The 16,967-nt window shown below is 41.2% G+C and overlaps 1 protein-coding gene across 3 annotated transcripts in view; it reads right to left on the bottom strand.

The window, feature by feature from the left end:
- The window catches only part of LOC311112544 (activin receptor type-2A-like), a 49,338-nt gene extending 32,637 nt beyond the window's left edge, over positions 1 to 16,701 (bottom strand). For all 3 annotated transcript variants that reach the window (XM_084155679.1, XM_084155681.1, XM_084155680.1), the window contains exon 1: positions 15,537 to 16,701. In XM_084155679.1, coding sequence (XP_084011805.1) covers positions 15,537 to 15,591 — 55 coding nt within the window. In that variant the 5' untranslated portion in view covers positions 15,592 to 16,701. The remainder of the gene's footprint in view (positions 1 to 15,536) is intronic.
- Positions 16,702 to 16,967: the final 266 nt, after the last annotated feature.

Here is a 16,967-nt window from a genome sequence, read left to right as displayed (position 1 = left end):
TCTTTCTTTCATCCACAGGGCTCGAAAAGACCTAACTGCACATTGCTCATGTTCTACAAGAAAAGCCTACATTTGCAAATAGGCATTTAAATAGCCCATGATTATTAGTAGTTGGTCCCCCTCTAACCATTTAGTGTGCATTAGCATAATGGAAGCAAATCAACCCGTCTGTTCACCAAGCAGCAGACACAGATAACCCATCTCCCTAAAACAGACTTCCCTTTGTGCTTTGGGAAAACCTGATGACAGCAAGGCATGAAACATTTTATCGGGAGTAAAAAGAGCAAGGAGAAAGAGATAGTCTTGAGAGACTTGAAACAAGAACATGATAAATGTAGAACAACCAGTTTGAATCAGCCTGGATCTAAGCAAGGCCATACGCTGAACAGCCAGTCTGTCTAGACTACTGCAGTCCTGTGAAGCATAAGGCAACATCTGCAGGACATTTTAATTACACTTAGGACTAGGCCTTTTTCTTTGGGCCTCCCGAGTCCTGAGCACTGAGAAAATTGCATTGTGCTGAAAGTGAAACCCATGGTTTACTAACGTTAACCTTAGCCTAATATGCACACGTCTTACCATAGACATCATACCTTTGTGTACAATACATAAGTGGGTGTATATCCGCAAATTGACAGAATATGGGATGTGCATCTTATCCCTTCAAGACGATTCGATACGTATCTATACTGAACCACAATATAAATGCAACAAAGTGTTGGTCCCATGTTTCAAGAGCTGAAATAAAAGATCACAGCAATGTTCCATACGCACAAAAAGCCTACTTCTCTCAAATGTTGTGCACAAATTTGTTTACATCCCTGTTAGTGAGCATTTCTCCTGCCAAGATAATCCATCCACCTGACAGGTGTGGCATATCAAGAAGCTGATTAAACAGCATGATCATTACACAAGTGCACCTTGTGCTGGGGACAATAAAAGGCCACTCTAAAATGTGCAGTTTTGTCACACAACACAATGCCACAGATGTCTCGTTTTAGAGAATTTGGCAGTATGTCCAACCGGCATCACAACCGCAGACCACATGTAACCACGCCAGCCCAGGACCTCCACATCTGGCTTCTTCACCTGCGGGATCGTCTGCGACCAGCCACCCAGACAGCTGATGAAACGAAGGAGTATTTCTGTCTGTAATAAAGCTGTTTTGTGGAGAAAAACTCATTCTGACTGGCTAGGCCTTGCTCCCAAGTGGGTGGATGTTCTAAGTCCCCAACAAAAAATCTAAGAGATTTTAATTTTTTGGATGTTAAGATACCCTTTAATTCAAGTGCACACCAGCAGACTTGTTTGGGTAGCAGTGTTTCTGTAGCGCACATCTGGTTGCAGAGTTCGCTAAACAAATGGCCACTGGATTGATTAAACATTTAATTTAGAAGGTTTTTGGGAAAGCCTTTCCATCTACCAAAAGACGGTTATCATTAGCATCATCATTAACAGCTATACAAAGTCGACAAACGCACACACACAGATGGGAATTCCCGCGTTGCCTCTTCAAAAAGTTATAGGAAAATACAAAATCACTGATGCATTTAAAATCAAATCTAATTTTATTTGTCACATGCGCGAATACAACAGGTGTAGACTTTACCGTGAAATGCTTACTTACGAACCCTCAAAAGTAAGAAAAATGTGCACTAAAAAACAACTACCAATAGAATAACGAGGCTATATACAAGGAGGGCCAGTACCGAGTCAATGTGCAGGAGTACGAGGTAGTAGAGGTCATATGTACATATGAGTAGTGGTAAAAGTGACTAGGCAATCAGGATAGATAATAAACAGAGTAGCAGCAGCGTATGTGAAGAGTGTGAAAGTGTGTCTGTGTGAGTGCGTGGCGTCAATATGCATGTGTGTGTTTTGTGGGTGTGTGTATGTGTGTGTTGGAGTGCCACTGATGTATGTGTGAGTGCGTGGGCAGAGTTCAGTGAGTGTGCATAGAGCTAGTGCAAGAATCAGTGCAACAAAAAAATATATTGGGGTCAATGCAAATAGTCCGGGTAGTCATTTGATTAACTGTTCAGCAGTCTTATGGCTTGGGGGATGCCAAGCCAGTCAGATGCCAAGCAGTTGCCATACCATGCGGTAGAGCTGAGCAATTAGTCCTTTTTGAGGTTGGTTCGGTTTCGGTTCGATTATTAAAAAAGAATTGCGGTTTTCTATTTGGATGATTTCTTTTGACATTAAATGCACTCTGCATTATGTGGGTGAATGCTTTAACACTGAATAAAACAATAAAAGTCCCATGATGGTAGTGACTGCCCATTACTGCTTATCACTAATTAACCATCATTTATTCACATTACTTTAATAAAATATTTGTTTTATTTGATGAGCAATGCTCCCTCGGGACTGCCTCGCAGAAATATCAGCCCACAGAGAGAAGCACGAGATTGAACTTAAGTCAACTTTCTAGAGCAGTGATCATCAACCGGTCGATCGCAATCGACAGGTTGATCTCCAAGGCATTCCTAGTCGATCGCCAAATATCTGTAAAAAAAAACAATGATAAAGCCGTGTGTTCCTATTTTGGTTTTATTCTTCTCGGGCTGTTGGCGGTAGGTGTACCTGATTCAGCTGCCCTGCGCGCTGGATAGGCGAACTGTTGCCATTTTGAACCATTTCATGTGTTTGAAGGTACAAACTCTGCCTTCCCGGCGGGCCCAGAGAGCAAATCAAGTGCACTATAGGTCTACGGCTGGCCAATGAGCATGTCTGCAGTAATGTAGCAGGCATAAAAGAAAGCTACAGCAAAGTTGATATTGTGAGATTTCAAAATCATGACTAGAGAGAGACTGTCAATGAATACAGCAAAGATATGCTGTTTTTATGAGTGAGTTCATGTTTAAGTTCTTCCTCAGCACTTTCAACACTTTGTATTCAACACTTTTATAAGCCATAAAATGCACATTCTTCCTATTTCCACTCAGTGCTACCACAAGCACTGCAGCAGTAATAAACGCGTAAGAAAGTGTATCTATAGGCTTACGTTGTTGTTATTATTAGTGGCTTGGGTCTTTGTTAATATCGAGGATTTCTCTGTCCATAGGAGTAACATGAATTTGTGCATGAGGCAGAAATAATGTGGTGCGACTCGAATTTCGCCATCATCTGGAAGACGGTGTCCCTTTTTGGTCAGTGTCAGTGGAGGAAAGGTAGAGCGGAGGGACGTTGAGAGGCAGACCCTCAGTCTGCAGCTCTCTCCCTCCGCTGAGACTCACCATCAGATGCAGGCACCATCAGATGCAGGCACCATCAGATGCAGGCACCATCAGATGCAGGCACCATCAGCCCAGTAAAATAAAAAGCAAATGATTTAAAATGTATGCTCACTCAGCTGTGCTTCACAAGTAATACAACAACATATATATTACCGGTGTGATCATATAGCCTACCTCAAATATATATATATTTTTTAATGGCCCGAACAACAATGCATTGGCAGGGCAATTCAAGCAAAGCAAATACGCGGTGATAATGTATTGGGCCTATAGCTTACTGCACAAACCTCATCGCTAATGTACTGTTTTTAATATCTTCATGTTGCATAGGCTTACATTTTTGAAGTCGTGTAAAAAAAATAATCTGAGTGGTAGATCTCGACTTGCATTTAGTTGATTTCCTACTAAATTCAATTCATTTTTAAATATTGTTGAATTCCGTTTTAATGTCTGGATTCCGTGATTCTGTCCGCATCACAGATTTTATAGGACCCTAATTATTCAGGACGGACACAAGAAGGAAACTGGGACACAGTGCCAGCCAACTCCAGCAGCTCCTGTAAGCAACCAAAATATGCTGAGAGAAATAGTTTAACCCAAATAAACTGTAAAAGTTCGGAACGAGTCCAACATTTTGGACACGTGAAGAGCTATAGTGCAACTCCCCTCGCTTCTTGAAAACTGTGATAGCCAAAATTAAGGAGATGTTCTCCAGCTGTGCCATCAATCCATCCATCCACCCTGAAGCCTGGACCTAGTGGAGCCTGTGAGAGGAAGGGGGGGGGTCGAGGCCTGCAACATCTGTCTGGCTTCTTCATCTCTCTGGTCTTGTCTGGTTTGGGTTGCTGGTGGTTGACAGTGTCAACATGAGCCCTGGTGGGGGTGGGAGTGGTGGGAGCATGCTCTTTTTCACTGACTGACACGGTCAGGAATGCCTGGGCTTTGCTCTGGGGCCTCCAGGTTTCCCAGGAGACTATCGACTCAGAGTGACACTAGCAGACCTGGGTTCAAATAGTATTTGGCCTCTTTCAAATACTTTAAGTGTTTGCTTGAGCCTGCCTGGAGTATAAGAAAAGGAGTGGAGTTTGCACTTATGGGACTATTTCATTGGCCCTGATGTGCCAGGCAAGCTCAAACACAGCTTACCCTTGAATGATTTCAAATACTATTTGTACCCAGATCCAGACTCTAGAGAGCGAGGCAGCGGGTAACCTGAACCGGATCCAAAGCCTGGAAAGGAATGGGCCGTGGGCAGGCGAGCGACAGCATTTGAGCTGTTTATTATCCCACACCGTGGACACCAAACCTCAACCACTTCAGTCAGTCAGAGCGGAGTTTGATTTCAGTTTTAGTAGCAAATCTACAGTCCAGCAGAGCATGTCTGTATTACTGTACATGACATGTCAAGATGAGTGTGATTCAAATATAGTGCCGTTGCTTGGCTTTGGTGAAGCCAACATGTCATTACACATTTTTGAGCTGAGGATTTAAGCGGCTGGGCTAGAGCTACTTTACCCTCAGCATATGGCTGTGTAGCCTAACCTCTTTAGCCTTGTATCAAAGAGGATCAAACTCCACATGGGCCTTTGTCCCAAATCAGAGTCAAAGGACTGTTTGAGGCTACACATTTTAATTATTTATTGAGCATCATACTGTAGTACTTTCTTCAGGGTCTATGGTAAGCATATTTACTGTCCTCATAATTCCTACTCACTTCAGTATATAAACACCCACGTTTAGTGACAGATATTCAGGCTTAACACAGAATGAAAGATGTAGAAGAAACAATGTAAATGTGTAACGTGGCCAGAGTGCATCTAGCTAATACTATTACATGTGTCATCAAACCTTGAAAAGATAACCTTGACAGTGTTTCCCCTAGGATTTTTTTCAGCAGTGGTGACAAAGGTAGCAGGGGTAGGTGTTCCCATAGACTTCCAGTCATTGAGCCAATGACTATCCATTTAAAAACGCGTCTCAGCTGCTAAATGAACACTGCTTGACCGACCAACTGTTAGGGCAGCAGCAGCTTTCAATAGCAGAAAGCAGAAAGGATTATCTAGACAGCTTGCTCCCCAAAAGTGAGGATTTGGCATTTAATTCCAGATAGTCTCAAGTCAGCAAGTTGTAGTCTTTATTAATAAGACCAAGACAAAGATGCATGAGGGCCACCACTACCAGACAAAAACATATAGACCCCACTGAAATGAGGACCAACATAAAATAACTTTACATGAAGAACGTTACTGTATGGCACCTTTTCTCATTGATGGTTTTATTTTGCATTTCCTGTATAGGCCTAGAGGTTATGTGATGCCACAGTATGACAAAACACTCAAATGAAAACAGTACAGGTCAGGATGGTATGTCCCCAATGATTTCCCATCTAAGATAGCAACTATTGAAAGTGGGTACTCAGCTGGCAAAATGTAGGGTGTTCGATGACACAAACAACACTGGACGCTATGCATGATCAAATACATTTTCACAAAATGTGGTCCTTAAAATACATAAAACCATTTGAAAACATGAATGTGGAAGTTGTTAACCATGTCTAAAAATCCCAATAGTGTACCTTAGGATATTTACGCGGTATGAGCCCAAATGTAAAGGGCCGTGCTAAAAACGTAGAAACCTGTGGGACAGCCTTTATGAAACCCGCGAAATCGGTGTGCTCATATTTGTTTTTTGCGATTGGTATTACTCACTCTACCAGAGTAAGATTGATGTGACATTGTATTGCCAACAAGTATGGGAACGTCCTGAGGGTGTTTATTGGTCGTCATAAGTCCTTGGACTGAAATATAAGGTAAAACGTTTTTCCTTCGCTTCAGTCATTCAGATGTTTTCAGAGACACAAAAAAAAAACATAACAGGTTACCAAATAGAGACATCAGGGATTAGTCCAAATTCACATTGCCACCTGTTTTCATGACAAGATGCTAGCTAGCGGTGTGAGGGAGTATATGTTGGCTTGACACCGTTCGCTGAGGTAACGCTCTGGGTGAGAGGCAGCGCTGCTCTGCAGTGGCTGTATCAGGGTTTCGGTTTGGAAAATGTGGCGCCGGACAACGTGACTGGGAAGATTTTAATTTACCGGCCATTGGGTGCATAACCCAATAGGGCGTCCATCCACGGTGCTCAGAATGACAGAAATCTAATTTAAATTATGGTAATGCATCTTAATAGAACATGCAACTCATGTAATGAAGCAATTTGTGAGAAAACACCATTCTAAACAGCGCACCTGATGGCGGTTCCATATGGTGACAGAGATGAAAATATCTGTTAGAAACTTATAAAGAGGGGGAATCTAAAGATGCAATAACTTTGACTGCAAGGCACTACAGAGGGTAGTGGGTAGTGCGTACGGCCCAGTACATCACTGGGGCCAAGCTTCCTGCCATCTAGGACCAGGCGGTGTCAGAGGAAGGCCCTAAAAATTGACAAAGACTCCAGCCACCCTAGTCATAGACTGTTCTCTCTGCTACCGCACGGCAAGCGGTACCGTAGCGCCAATTCTAGGTCGAAAAGGCTTCTTAACAGCTTCTACCCCCAAGCCATAAGACTCCTGAACAGCTAATCATGGCTACCCAGACTATTTGCATTGTCCACTCCACCCCCTCTATTACGCTGCTGCTACTCTGTTTATTATCTATGCATAGTCACTTTAACTCCACCCACATGTACACATTACCTCGATTACCTAGACTAACCGGTGCCCCCGCACATCGACTCTGTACCGGTACCCCCTGTATATAGCCCCCCTAATGTTATTTTATTGCTGCTCTTTAATTATTTGTTATTTTTATTTCTTACTTATCTGTTTATTACTTAACTTTTTTTTCTTAAAACTGCATTGTTGGTTAAGGGCTTGTAAGTAAGCATTTCAAATAATGTAAGTGCGCATGTGGCAAATAAAATGTGATATGCTAATATGACTAGGATTGTGCCTTTGGCTTCTGGACAGCAAAATAAAGTTGTGGATATGAAAACCCAATAGAACAGGAGAGAAATGGCATAGCGGTGGGTCCTATAGGGAAGTAAATGGAAATAAATGTACAGAATAATATCATTCAAAATACTTCACCAGAAAGAATGACTTAGCCACAGAGGAATCAAGAATCATTAGCTTCTTTTTTTTATTTTTATTGCTGTGTATTGTCACAAATCACAAGCTCCTAGGCCTATGCCTATTTGGGAAGCCTGCAACTTGGGCAGCTCACATGGAAATAGGCCTAGCTGATTATTGAGTTTCAGCTGTCAGTGAAAATAATCTAAGATGTGAAAACAATGTGTCTTGAGAATAATTTAAAAGGTGCACTATACAGAAATCACGTCGCCATTTCCTGGTTGCAAAAATTCGAGTAGTTCGTCTAATTTCAGTTTGTGTGACAAAACAAGTATAGAGAATGTAGAGAAACAGTGTACCATCTAAACCGCTGTGAAATATATTTTCAATAACCAAAAATATTGTATTTTCAGCTGGTGCACAAAACTGAAAGTAAAAGACGCAAAAATGTAAAATAAACGGGAAGCATAGAAATAGTACACATAGAACAGATCTGCTTCTTAGACTTGCCTTCAATGAGTGACAGATCTATAACTTACAGTTCTATGTGAATTTGGTCGGGTCGCCCAAATAGTTACATATTGCAGCTTTGAAATGTTGCGACAAGAAGAAGGGGAGGGGTGTGTGGCAAAGATATAGGCGATGATTTGTTCAACGAAAATGCGCATATGAAAATCATCACTGGCACGCAGAACAGTGGAAATGGTAGGATAAATTGTAAGCTTCCTCAAACTTTATAAAATAGTCTTCATAAAATAAAATCATTGCCTTCACGTTTCCATGGTCAGACTTTGCCTATAGGCTCCTTTGAAGCAAGGTAAGACATGCCTCGTAACATGAAATAAAACATTCAGGTTTCAAACAAGTAAGTATGTTTTCAAAATGCATACTGCCTCCAGCTCACATTGTTAAGTGGTTGGTGACGCACTGATAGCCTGTTGCCTGCACTTGAATGGTGAATAGGAGGAGCACTTCAATTACTAGTTGAGAAACAAAAACAGCTCTTAAATAGCGCACAAAAACAGTTAACAAAAATCTGTATTTAGAATTGTTGCGCAATTAATGGTTTTATAAAAGCTTGTTTTATTTCAGCAGCAACCAGCTGAGGAGCTACAGGAGAAATCCCACTCAAAATAGGCTCTGTATGCTGTGCGCGTGTGATAGTTGTGTTGGATAAATTTAGACCCCTTCACATTTTTGTTACAGCCTTATTCTAAAATATATATGTATTTTTTAAATGTCCTCATCAATCTACACACAATACCCCATAATGACAAAGCGAAAACAGGTTTAGACATTTTTGCAAATGTCTTACAAATAAAAACCAGAAATATACAGTGGGGAAAACAAGTATTTGATACACTGCCGATTTAGCAGGTTTTCCTACTTACAAAGCATGTAGAGGTCTGTAATTTGTATCATAGGTACACTTCAACTGTGAGAGACGGAATCTAAAACAAAAATCCAGAAAATCACATTGTATGATTTTAAAGTAATTAATTTGCATGACATAAGTATTTGATACATCAGAAAAGCAGAACTTAATATTTGGTACAGAAACCTTTGTTTGCAATTACAGAGATCATATGTTTCCTGTAGGTCTTGACCAGGTTTGCACACACTGCAGCAGGGATTTTGGCCCAATCCTCCATACAGACCTTCTCCAGATCCTTCAGGTTTCGGGGCTGTCGCTGGGCAATACGGACTTTCAGCTCCCTCCAAAGATTTTCTATTGGGTTCAGGTCTGGAGACTGGCTAGGCCACTCCAGGACCTTGAGATGCTTCTTACGGAGCCACTCCTTAGTTTCCCTGGCTGTGTGTTTCGGGTCGTTGTCATGCTGGAAGACCCACCCACGACCCATCTTCAATGCTCTTACTGAGGGAAGGAGGTTGTTGGCCAAGATCTCGCGATACCTGGCCCCATCCATCCTCCCCTCAATACGGTGCAGTCGTCCTGTCCCCTTTGCAGAAAAGCATCCCCAAAGAATGATGTTTCCACCTCCATGCTTCACGGTTGGGATGGTGTTCTTGGGGTTGTACTCATCCTTCTTCTTCCTCCAAACACGGCGAGTGGAGTTTAGACCAAAAAGCTCTATTTTTGTCTCATCAGACCACATGACCTTCTCCCATTCCTCCTCTGGATCATCCAGATGGTAATTGGCAAACTTCAGATGGGCCTGGACATGCGCTGGCTTGAGCAGGGGGACCTTGCGTGTGCTGCAGGATTTTAATCCATGACGGCGTAGTGTGTTACTAATGGTTTTCTTTGAGACTGTGGTCCCAGCTCTCTTCAGGTCATTGACCAGATCCTGCCGTGTAGTTCTGGGCTGATCCCTCACCTTCCTCATGATCATTGATGCCCCACGAGGTGAGATCTTGCATGGAGCCACAGACCGAGGGTGATTGACCGTCATCTTGAACTTCTTCCATTTTCTAATAATTGCGCCAACAGTTGTTCCCTTCTCACCAAGCTGCTTGCCTATTGTCCTGTAGCCCATCCCAGCCTTGTGCAGGTCTACAATTTTATCCCTGATGTCCTTACACAGCTCTCTGGTCTTGGCCATTGTGGAGAGGTTGGAGTCTGTTTGATTGAGTGTGTGGACAGGTGTCTTTTATACAGGTAACAAGTTCAAACAGGTGCAGTTAATACAGGTAATTAGTGGAGAACAGGAGGGCTTCTTAAACAAAAACGAACGGGTCTGTGAGAGCCAGAATTCTTACTGGTTGGTAGGTGATCAAATAATTATGTCATGCAATAAAATGCAAATTCATTACTTAAAAATCATACAATGTGATTTTCTGGATTTTTGTTTTAGATTCCTTCTCTCACAGTTGAAGTGTACCTATGATAAAAATTACAGACCTCTACATGCTTTGTAAGTAGGAAAACCTGCAAAATCGGCAGTGTATCAAATACTTGTTCTCCCCACTGTATCTTATTGAAATGTATTACAAATAAAAAATAGAAATACCTTATTTACATAAGTATTCAGACCCTTTGCTATGAGTCTCGAAATTGAGCTCAGGTGCATCCTGTTTCCATTAATCATCCTTGAGATGTTTCTATAACTTAACTGGAGTCCACCTGTGGTAAATGCTATTGATTGGACATTATTTGGAAAGGCACACACCAGTCTATAGCAAAAACCAAGCCATGAGGTCGAAGTAACTGTCCGTAGAGCTCCGAGACAGGATAGTGTCGAGGCACAGATCTGGGGAAGGGTACCAAAAAATGTTGCAGCATTGAATGTCCCCAAGAACACAGTGGCCTCCATCATTCTTAAAATGGAAGACATTTGGAACCAACAAGACTCTTCCTAGAGCTGACCGCCCAGCCAAAACTGAGCAATCGGGGGAGAAGGGCCTTAGTAAGGGAGGTGACCAAGAACCCGATGGTCACTCTGACAGATCCCCAGAGTTCCTATGTGGAGATGGGAGAACCATCCAGAAGGACAACCATCTCTGCAGCACTAAACAAATCAGGCCTTTATGGTAGAGTGGCCAGACGGAAGCCACTTCTCAGTAAAAAAGCACATGACAGCCCGCTTGGAGTTTGCCAAAAGGCACCTAAAGGACTCTCAGACCATGTGAAACAAGATTCTCTGGTCTGATGAAACCAAGATTGAACTCTTTGGCCTGAATGCCAAGCGTCACGTCTGGAGGAACCTGGCACCATCCCGACGGTGAAGCATGGTGGTGGCAGCATCATGCTGTGGGGATGTTTTTCAGCGGCAGGTACTGGGAGACTAGTCAGGGTTTAGGGAAAGATGAACGGAGCAAAGTACAGAGAGATCCTTGATGAAAACCTGCTCCAGAGCGCTCAGGACCTCAGACTGGGGCGAAGGTTCACCTTCCAACAGGACAACAACCCTAAGCACACAGCCAAGACAACGCAGGAGTGGCTTCGGGACAAGTGGCCCAGCCAGAGCCCAAACTTGAACCAGATCAAACATCTCTGGAGAGAACTGAAAATAGCTGTGCAGCGACACTCCCCATCCAATCTGACAGAGCTGCAGAGAAGAATGGGAGAAACCTCACAAATACAGGTGCCAAGCTTGTAGCGTCATACCCAAGAAGACTCAATGCTGTAATCTCTGCCAAAGGTGCTTCAACAAAGTACTGAGTGAAGGGTCTGAATACTTATGTAAATGTGATTTCAGCATTTTTTTTTAATATATATATACATTTGCAAAAATATCTAAAAACCTGTTTTGCTTTGTCATTATGGGGTAATATGTGTAGATTGATGAGGGGGATTTTTTTTTTTTTTTTAAATCAATTTAAAAATATGGCTTAAATCTTAACAGAATGTGGAAAAAGTAAAGGGGTCTGAATACTTTTCGAATGCACTATATTATTTTCCCCTAATCCTACCACCCCAGCCCTAATTGGAGTAAACTAATGGACAACAATACTTAGGCTTCTACTTCCAACTTATACATACATACATACTATATACATTTTACGGACACAGTATATTTTACAATAGTTATATTTTTTGTTTGTTTTAGTCCCACCCTTCAGCTACCCTCAACCCCTCCCATCCATCTATGAAGACCATCCAGTTTTGATTTCTAATTGCCATATATTTTCCCATTGTGCTGTGATGTTTAACAAAAGTTCTGAACCTTTCTATTCTTATAGTTTCTTCAGATTGTAAATTAAAACAAACATTTTTGCTAAGAGTATTATTATATTATTGATTGATTGACTTTTCAAATGTTGCGAATTTTGTGATTGATGGTTTTAAACCACCAGAGTTCAGCGGCTACAGCCGTTCAATCGATAAAAACAATGCCAAATACCAGTGAATTGAAAATGTGTCCCATCTATCTTGCTATGCAGGTGGCTAGCAAGCAGCTCACGGTCTCAGACTAGGGTAATTATTTGCTGGAAACGGTGCAGTTTGTCCTCCTATCACTAGAGTAACTAATCAACACCAAACATAACATTACAATGTAACCCAACTCAGGTGTAGGCCTACCTTAGAAGTAAGCTATGTTCTTAGACTAGTGTAGCTTTCTGTGTTACAGTTCAGACTTAGTGAGAAGTCTGTGTCAGGCTGTGTGTGTTAGTGTGTGTGTGTGTTGGTGGGGATGCGGTGTGAGTGTGTTAGGATGTGTCTGGGTTGTGTGGTGTGTGTTTGTATGCAGATGGCATGGGCACAGGTTTGGGTGTATTATTTGGCACTCTAGGTCTAATCACCCTGCTCTTTGTTCATGATTATGTAACCCCAATTATATGTACTCTTATCACCCCTGGTGTGTTTATGGGTGGCACCTTACTCCACAGTGTAAACATGAATCGTTGAAGCAAACAGCACTGTACACTTTGTTGTATTCTATTTTCTTCTTTATTATCCTGTACACATGTACAGTGCATTCGGAAAGTATTCAGACCCCTTGACTTTTTCCACATTTTGTTACGTTACAGCCTTATTCTAAAATGTATTAAATTGTTTTTTTCCTCATCAATCTACACACAATACCCTATAACGACAAAGCAAAAATAGGTTTTTAGAAATGTTTGCTCATTTATATTTATTAAAAATGTACATTTACATAACTATTCAGTGCCTTTGAAAAACATCCCTACAGCATGATGCTGCCACAACCATGCTTCACCGTAAGGATGGTGCCAGGTTTCCTCCAGATGAGACATTTGGCATTCCGTCGACACAATCCTGTCTCGGAGCTCTACGGACAATTCCTTTGACCTCAAGGCTTGGTTTTGCTCTGACATACAGTCAACTGTGGACCTTATATAGACAGGTGTGTGCCAAATCATGTCCAATCAATTGAATTTACCACAGGTGGACTCCAATCAAGTTGTAGAAACATCTCAAGGATGATCAATGGAAACAGGATACACCCGAGCTCAATTGAGTCTCATAGCAAAGGGTCTGAATACTTATGTAAATAAGGTATCTCTTTTCACTTTGTCATTATGGGGTATTGTGTGTAGATTGCTGAGGATTTTTATTTAATTTAATCAATTTTAGAATAAGGCTGTAACGTAACAAAATGTGGAAAAAGTAAAGGGGTCTGAGTACTTTCTGAAGGCATTGAATATAACCTGTTACCAATGCTGCTGCTGCTCGTCATGTTTGCACTGTTACGGTCCACTTATGACCATATAAGTCACCTTTGCTGCACCGAGTACCATATTAATGCACCTACATACAGATATTTGATTTGGGAGAGAGAGACGCCCACGTTGGTGTGTGTGTAGGGAGGGGGCTGTCTTTTTCTGGTCTTAATGCCCTGACAAAAAACTAGCAAATGTGCTAGTGGGATGCCTCAACTTCCTGATGTCTTTGAGGTGGCGGCGATTAGGCTATATATGCAGATATTACGGTAACAGCACATGAAGTAGTATAGGCAGTATTGCAAAATGCAGTATTACAAGCCCTTTTTATTTTGTTTTACTATTACTGTGCCCATAAAGTAAGAGAGAGATCTGCTTGACTGGCTGGCAGTGTGTGTGAGACCATGGGAGAAAAAGAGATTTGGTGAGTGAGTGTCTTTTTTTGCATGCATGTGTCAGAGTGAAAGAGATATGAAAGAGATCTAGGACTACACCATGTGTTTGATGTATTTGATACCATTCCACTCATTCTGGCCCAGCCATTACCACAAGCCCGTTCTCCCCAATTAAGGTGCCACCAACCTCCTGTGACTAGGCCAGATGTGAGGGTATTGTGTTACAAGGTCACCTGCTCATAATTGACTAGTTAAAATGGGATACATTGATTGTTCAAAATCATTGTAATTATATTAAATATTCACAATAGTTTATACAATTCAGTCAACTACATACATTAAAATGCAATAGATTGAAAATACAATAGATTTAATATAGGCCTAAAAATGTTTTAATGTAATCTCCTCCCCTTTTCAGGTCCTGTGGTGTCTACATTGTCACACTTTCACATATACATAAATATGCACGCACGTGCATATCACTCACTCATTTAAAAACAAGTTAGTTTGGTGTGTCAATTGTCCTATTGCAGCGAATGGAACATTACTATTCACTATTTTTATCATCTTTATTTAGTATCGCTTTATTAAGTTGTTACAACCTCCCGGTTCTGCATAAAACATCAACATATGTTAACAATTTGACCACTTTACTTTAAATGAGCTTAACATGCTGTATTCTTTCAATTCCGTACATACTAATTAGCATATTACATTTAAGTTGCATAAAGTAGTATAAAAAGTTGCGTTCTAATTTCATAAATTGGTTCAAATTCTTACACAATCTCAGTTTTGCATAAAGCATGATCATTTGTTAATATGACCAACCTACCTTAAATTATGAAGTTACTGTAATTATGTATTCCTTACTGCCTCATTTGCATTTTAATGTAATACATTTTACGTTTATTTGAATCATCTTTGTTCTACGCCAGCCCTAAATATGCCACAACAATATGACCACCCTATCTTTAGATAATGTAAAAAAACGTGTTGAATGTAAGAATCCAGACAGGTGATTTGGTGCCATTATTGACTACGGATTAACATTGACCAGTCCGCAACCATTTGACCTTTTCCGATCACTTGAAAATAAGATCTCAGTCCCATCCTCATGAAATAAAGTGTTGCGTGTTCCTGAGAAGCTTCTATATGACATGGAATACAAAGTATAACACCTGAACCACAGTTTCATTTTGACCCCTAACACCCTACAAAATGGTAGATGGCGTAGGTGATTTATGGCAAGTTCCCCTCAGATGATAGCATCATGGATGCTTCTTTGTGATTTGTTTGTTTTGTCAGTGGTCTTGGTGCACTGGAAATGTAATCCTGCACACAGAGGAATATTCCAGGTAGATCCACACACAGAGATTCCTCTCTTACATTATGAATCAACAGATACCTGCCCACTTATAAAAGGCCCTGACTGAGAAGACACCCAAGTGCATTCAAGTATTCAATCATTGCTGCTGTTGCACATAATGTTTGCCATGCAACAGATTGCCTTTGTTTTAGTTTTTTACATTACAGGAGGTATCAGTAGACTTGTTAATGAAAAAGGCAAAAAAAATCGGGATCCCTGTTCAAGCAAAGTATAATAAACTTTAAAACGAGGCGAGTGTCACTGTCAAAGGCCAAGACGCATTGTATCACCTGACCGTGTACAATACTACAGTACAATATTTCTAACAACCATACATACAAAGACAGTTATTTTACCAACAACAGATATCCACCCACCTGAGGAAAACGAGATGAGAAAAACAGCAAACGCAAGCTCGCTAGCGGCTCCCATTTTCAATCCAATTGAAATCCTTTTATTTCCGGGAAATAAACACAACACACAGTTGCAAAGGTTTGCTCCTCCACTGTGTGTTGTGAAGGTCTGTGCAAAAAATGACAAATGTAACTAGCCAGCTAGTTTGCAAGCTAGTATTGTCAACATAGTGCGGTATTGACACTGACTTTCCAGTTGGCAGGTGTTTGTTGAGAAGACCCACTCCAAAATATCCACTGCACTGGCCAGCCAATAGGCTTGCTACTACACAGTTTAAGGTCCTGAAGAATTATGTCCAAACATGTGGAAGAGGTGAGGGATACTTGTGTAGCTAACTAGAGGCTACAAAATGGTTAAAATCGTAGCTGACTGACTTGTTGCAGGTTGGTCTAACTATCCATCTAGTTAGCTGGTAGCATGTTACAGTAGTAGCTAGCAAGATTACTAGGCAACTATTCTACTGTGCGTAAGATTAATGTTAGCTTTCTTTACATTCATTTTTGTTAACTTACCTAGTTAGACTAATACCAGGTAAAGTATCTAAGCAGTCAAATTAGCAACAATATCATGGAACATAGCTAATTAACCCTCAATCATGAGATATGCACGTTAGCTAGTTAGCTAGCTTCAGGTAGTTTAAATCGCTACTTAGTTTGCTAGCTATCGTAAATGACCTAGCTAACTAGCTAGATAAGAAAGAGTTCCACATCTCGAAGACGTTTCGATGCACCACATTTCGTGGACTAACGTTATATTTGATAAATCTCATATTTTGGTCCTCACAACGTTGTCATCTTCCAAAATGTAACGAACATAATCCGATTCCGAACAGAAACATTGTATTTCCCATTCCCGATGGATTGCAATGTGTTCTGTGAGTTGGCTTTAGCGAGCTAGTTGAGCACACCGTAAAAGCTGGCAACCAGTGTCTGTAAAAATCTTATCCAATTGCAGTTTTGGAGCAACCAAGATTTCATCAGAAACGTCGTTGGGAAACGCACGTTAGATCAACAGCGAATTCGTTTTGTCAACACGCTGCTGTCAAGTCATGAGTGTATCCAAGACAAGAACGGCAGTACAGCATTTTCCCAAGCGTGCGATGTCCTCAACGTTTTCCTCTTCTGTGACCAGTGCCACAGTTTCAAGATGGCGTTTGGTGAGGATTGTCTTTGTTTTTTTCTTTACTCCACCCTCAGACCCCTCCCCTCCGTTTACTCGAACCCCCTCTCGTCAAATTGAAAGCGAGCTCAACAGCCTAAAGATGACTGGAATCCAATCAGAGAGGAAGATAACCATTCATTTTTGGGGTACATCTCAATAGTCTTCGTGGATTCCTCCTTTTATGTAATCGCGTAAAGGCGAAATAAATATGATGGATTCTTATAGGAAGTTGT

This window comes from Coregonus lavaretus, assembly GCF_964263955.1.
Source record: "Coregonus lavaretus genome assembly, chromosome: 38".
NCBI lineage: Eukaryota > Metazoa > Chordata > Actinopteri > Salmoniformes > Salmonidae > Coregonus > Coregonus lavaretus.
Note: the sequence above shows the minus strand (reverse complement) of the source record. Positions and strands in the feature narration are given on the sequence as shown.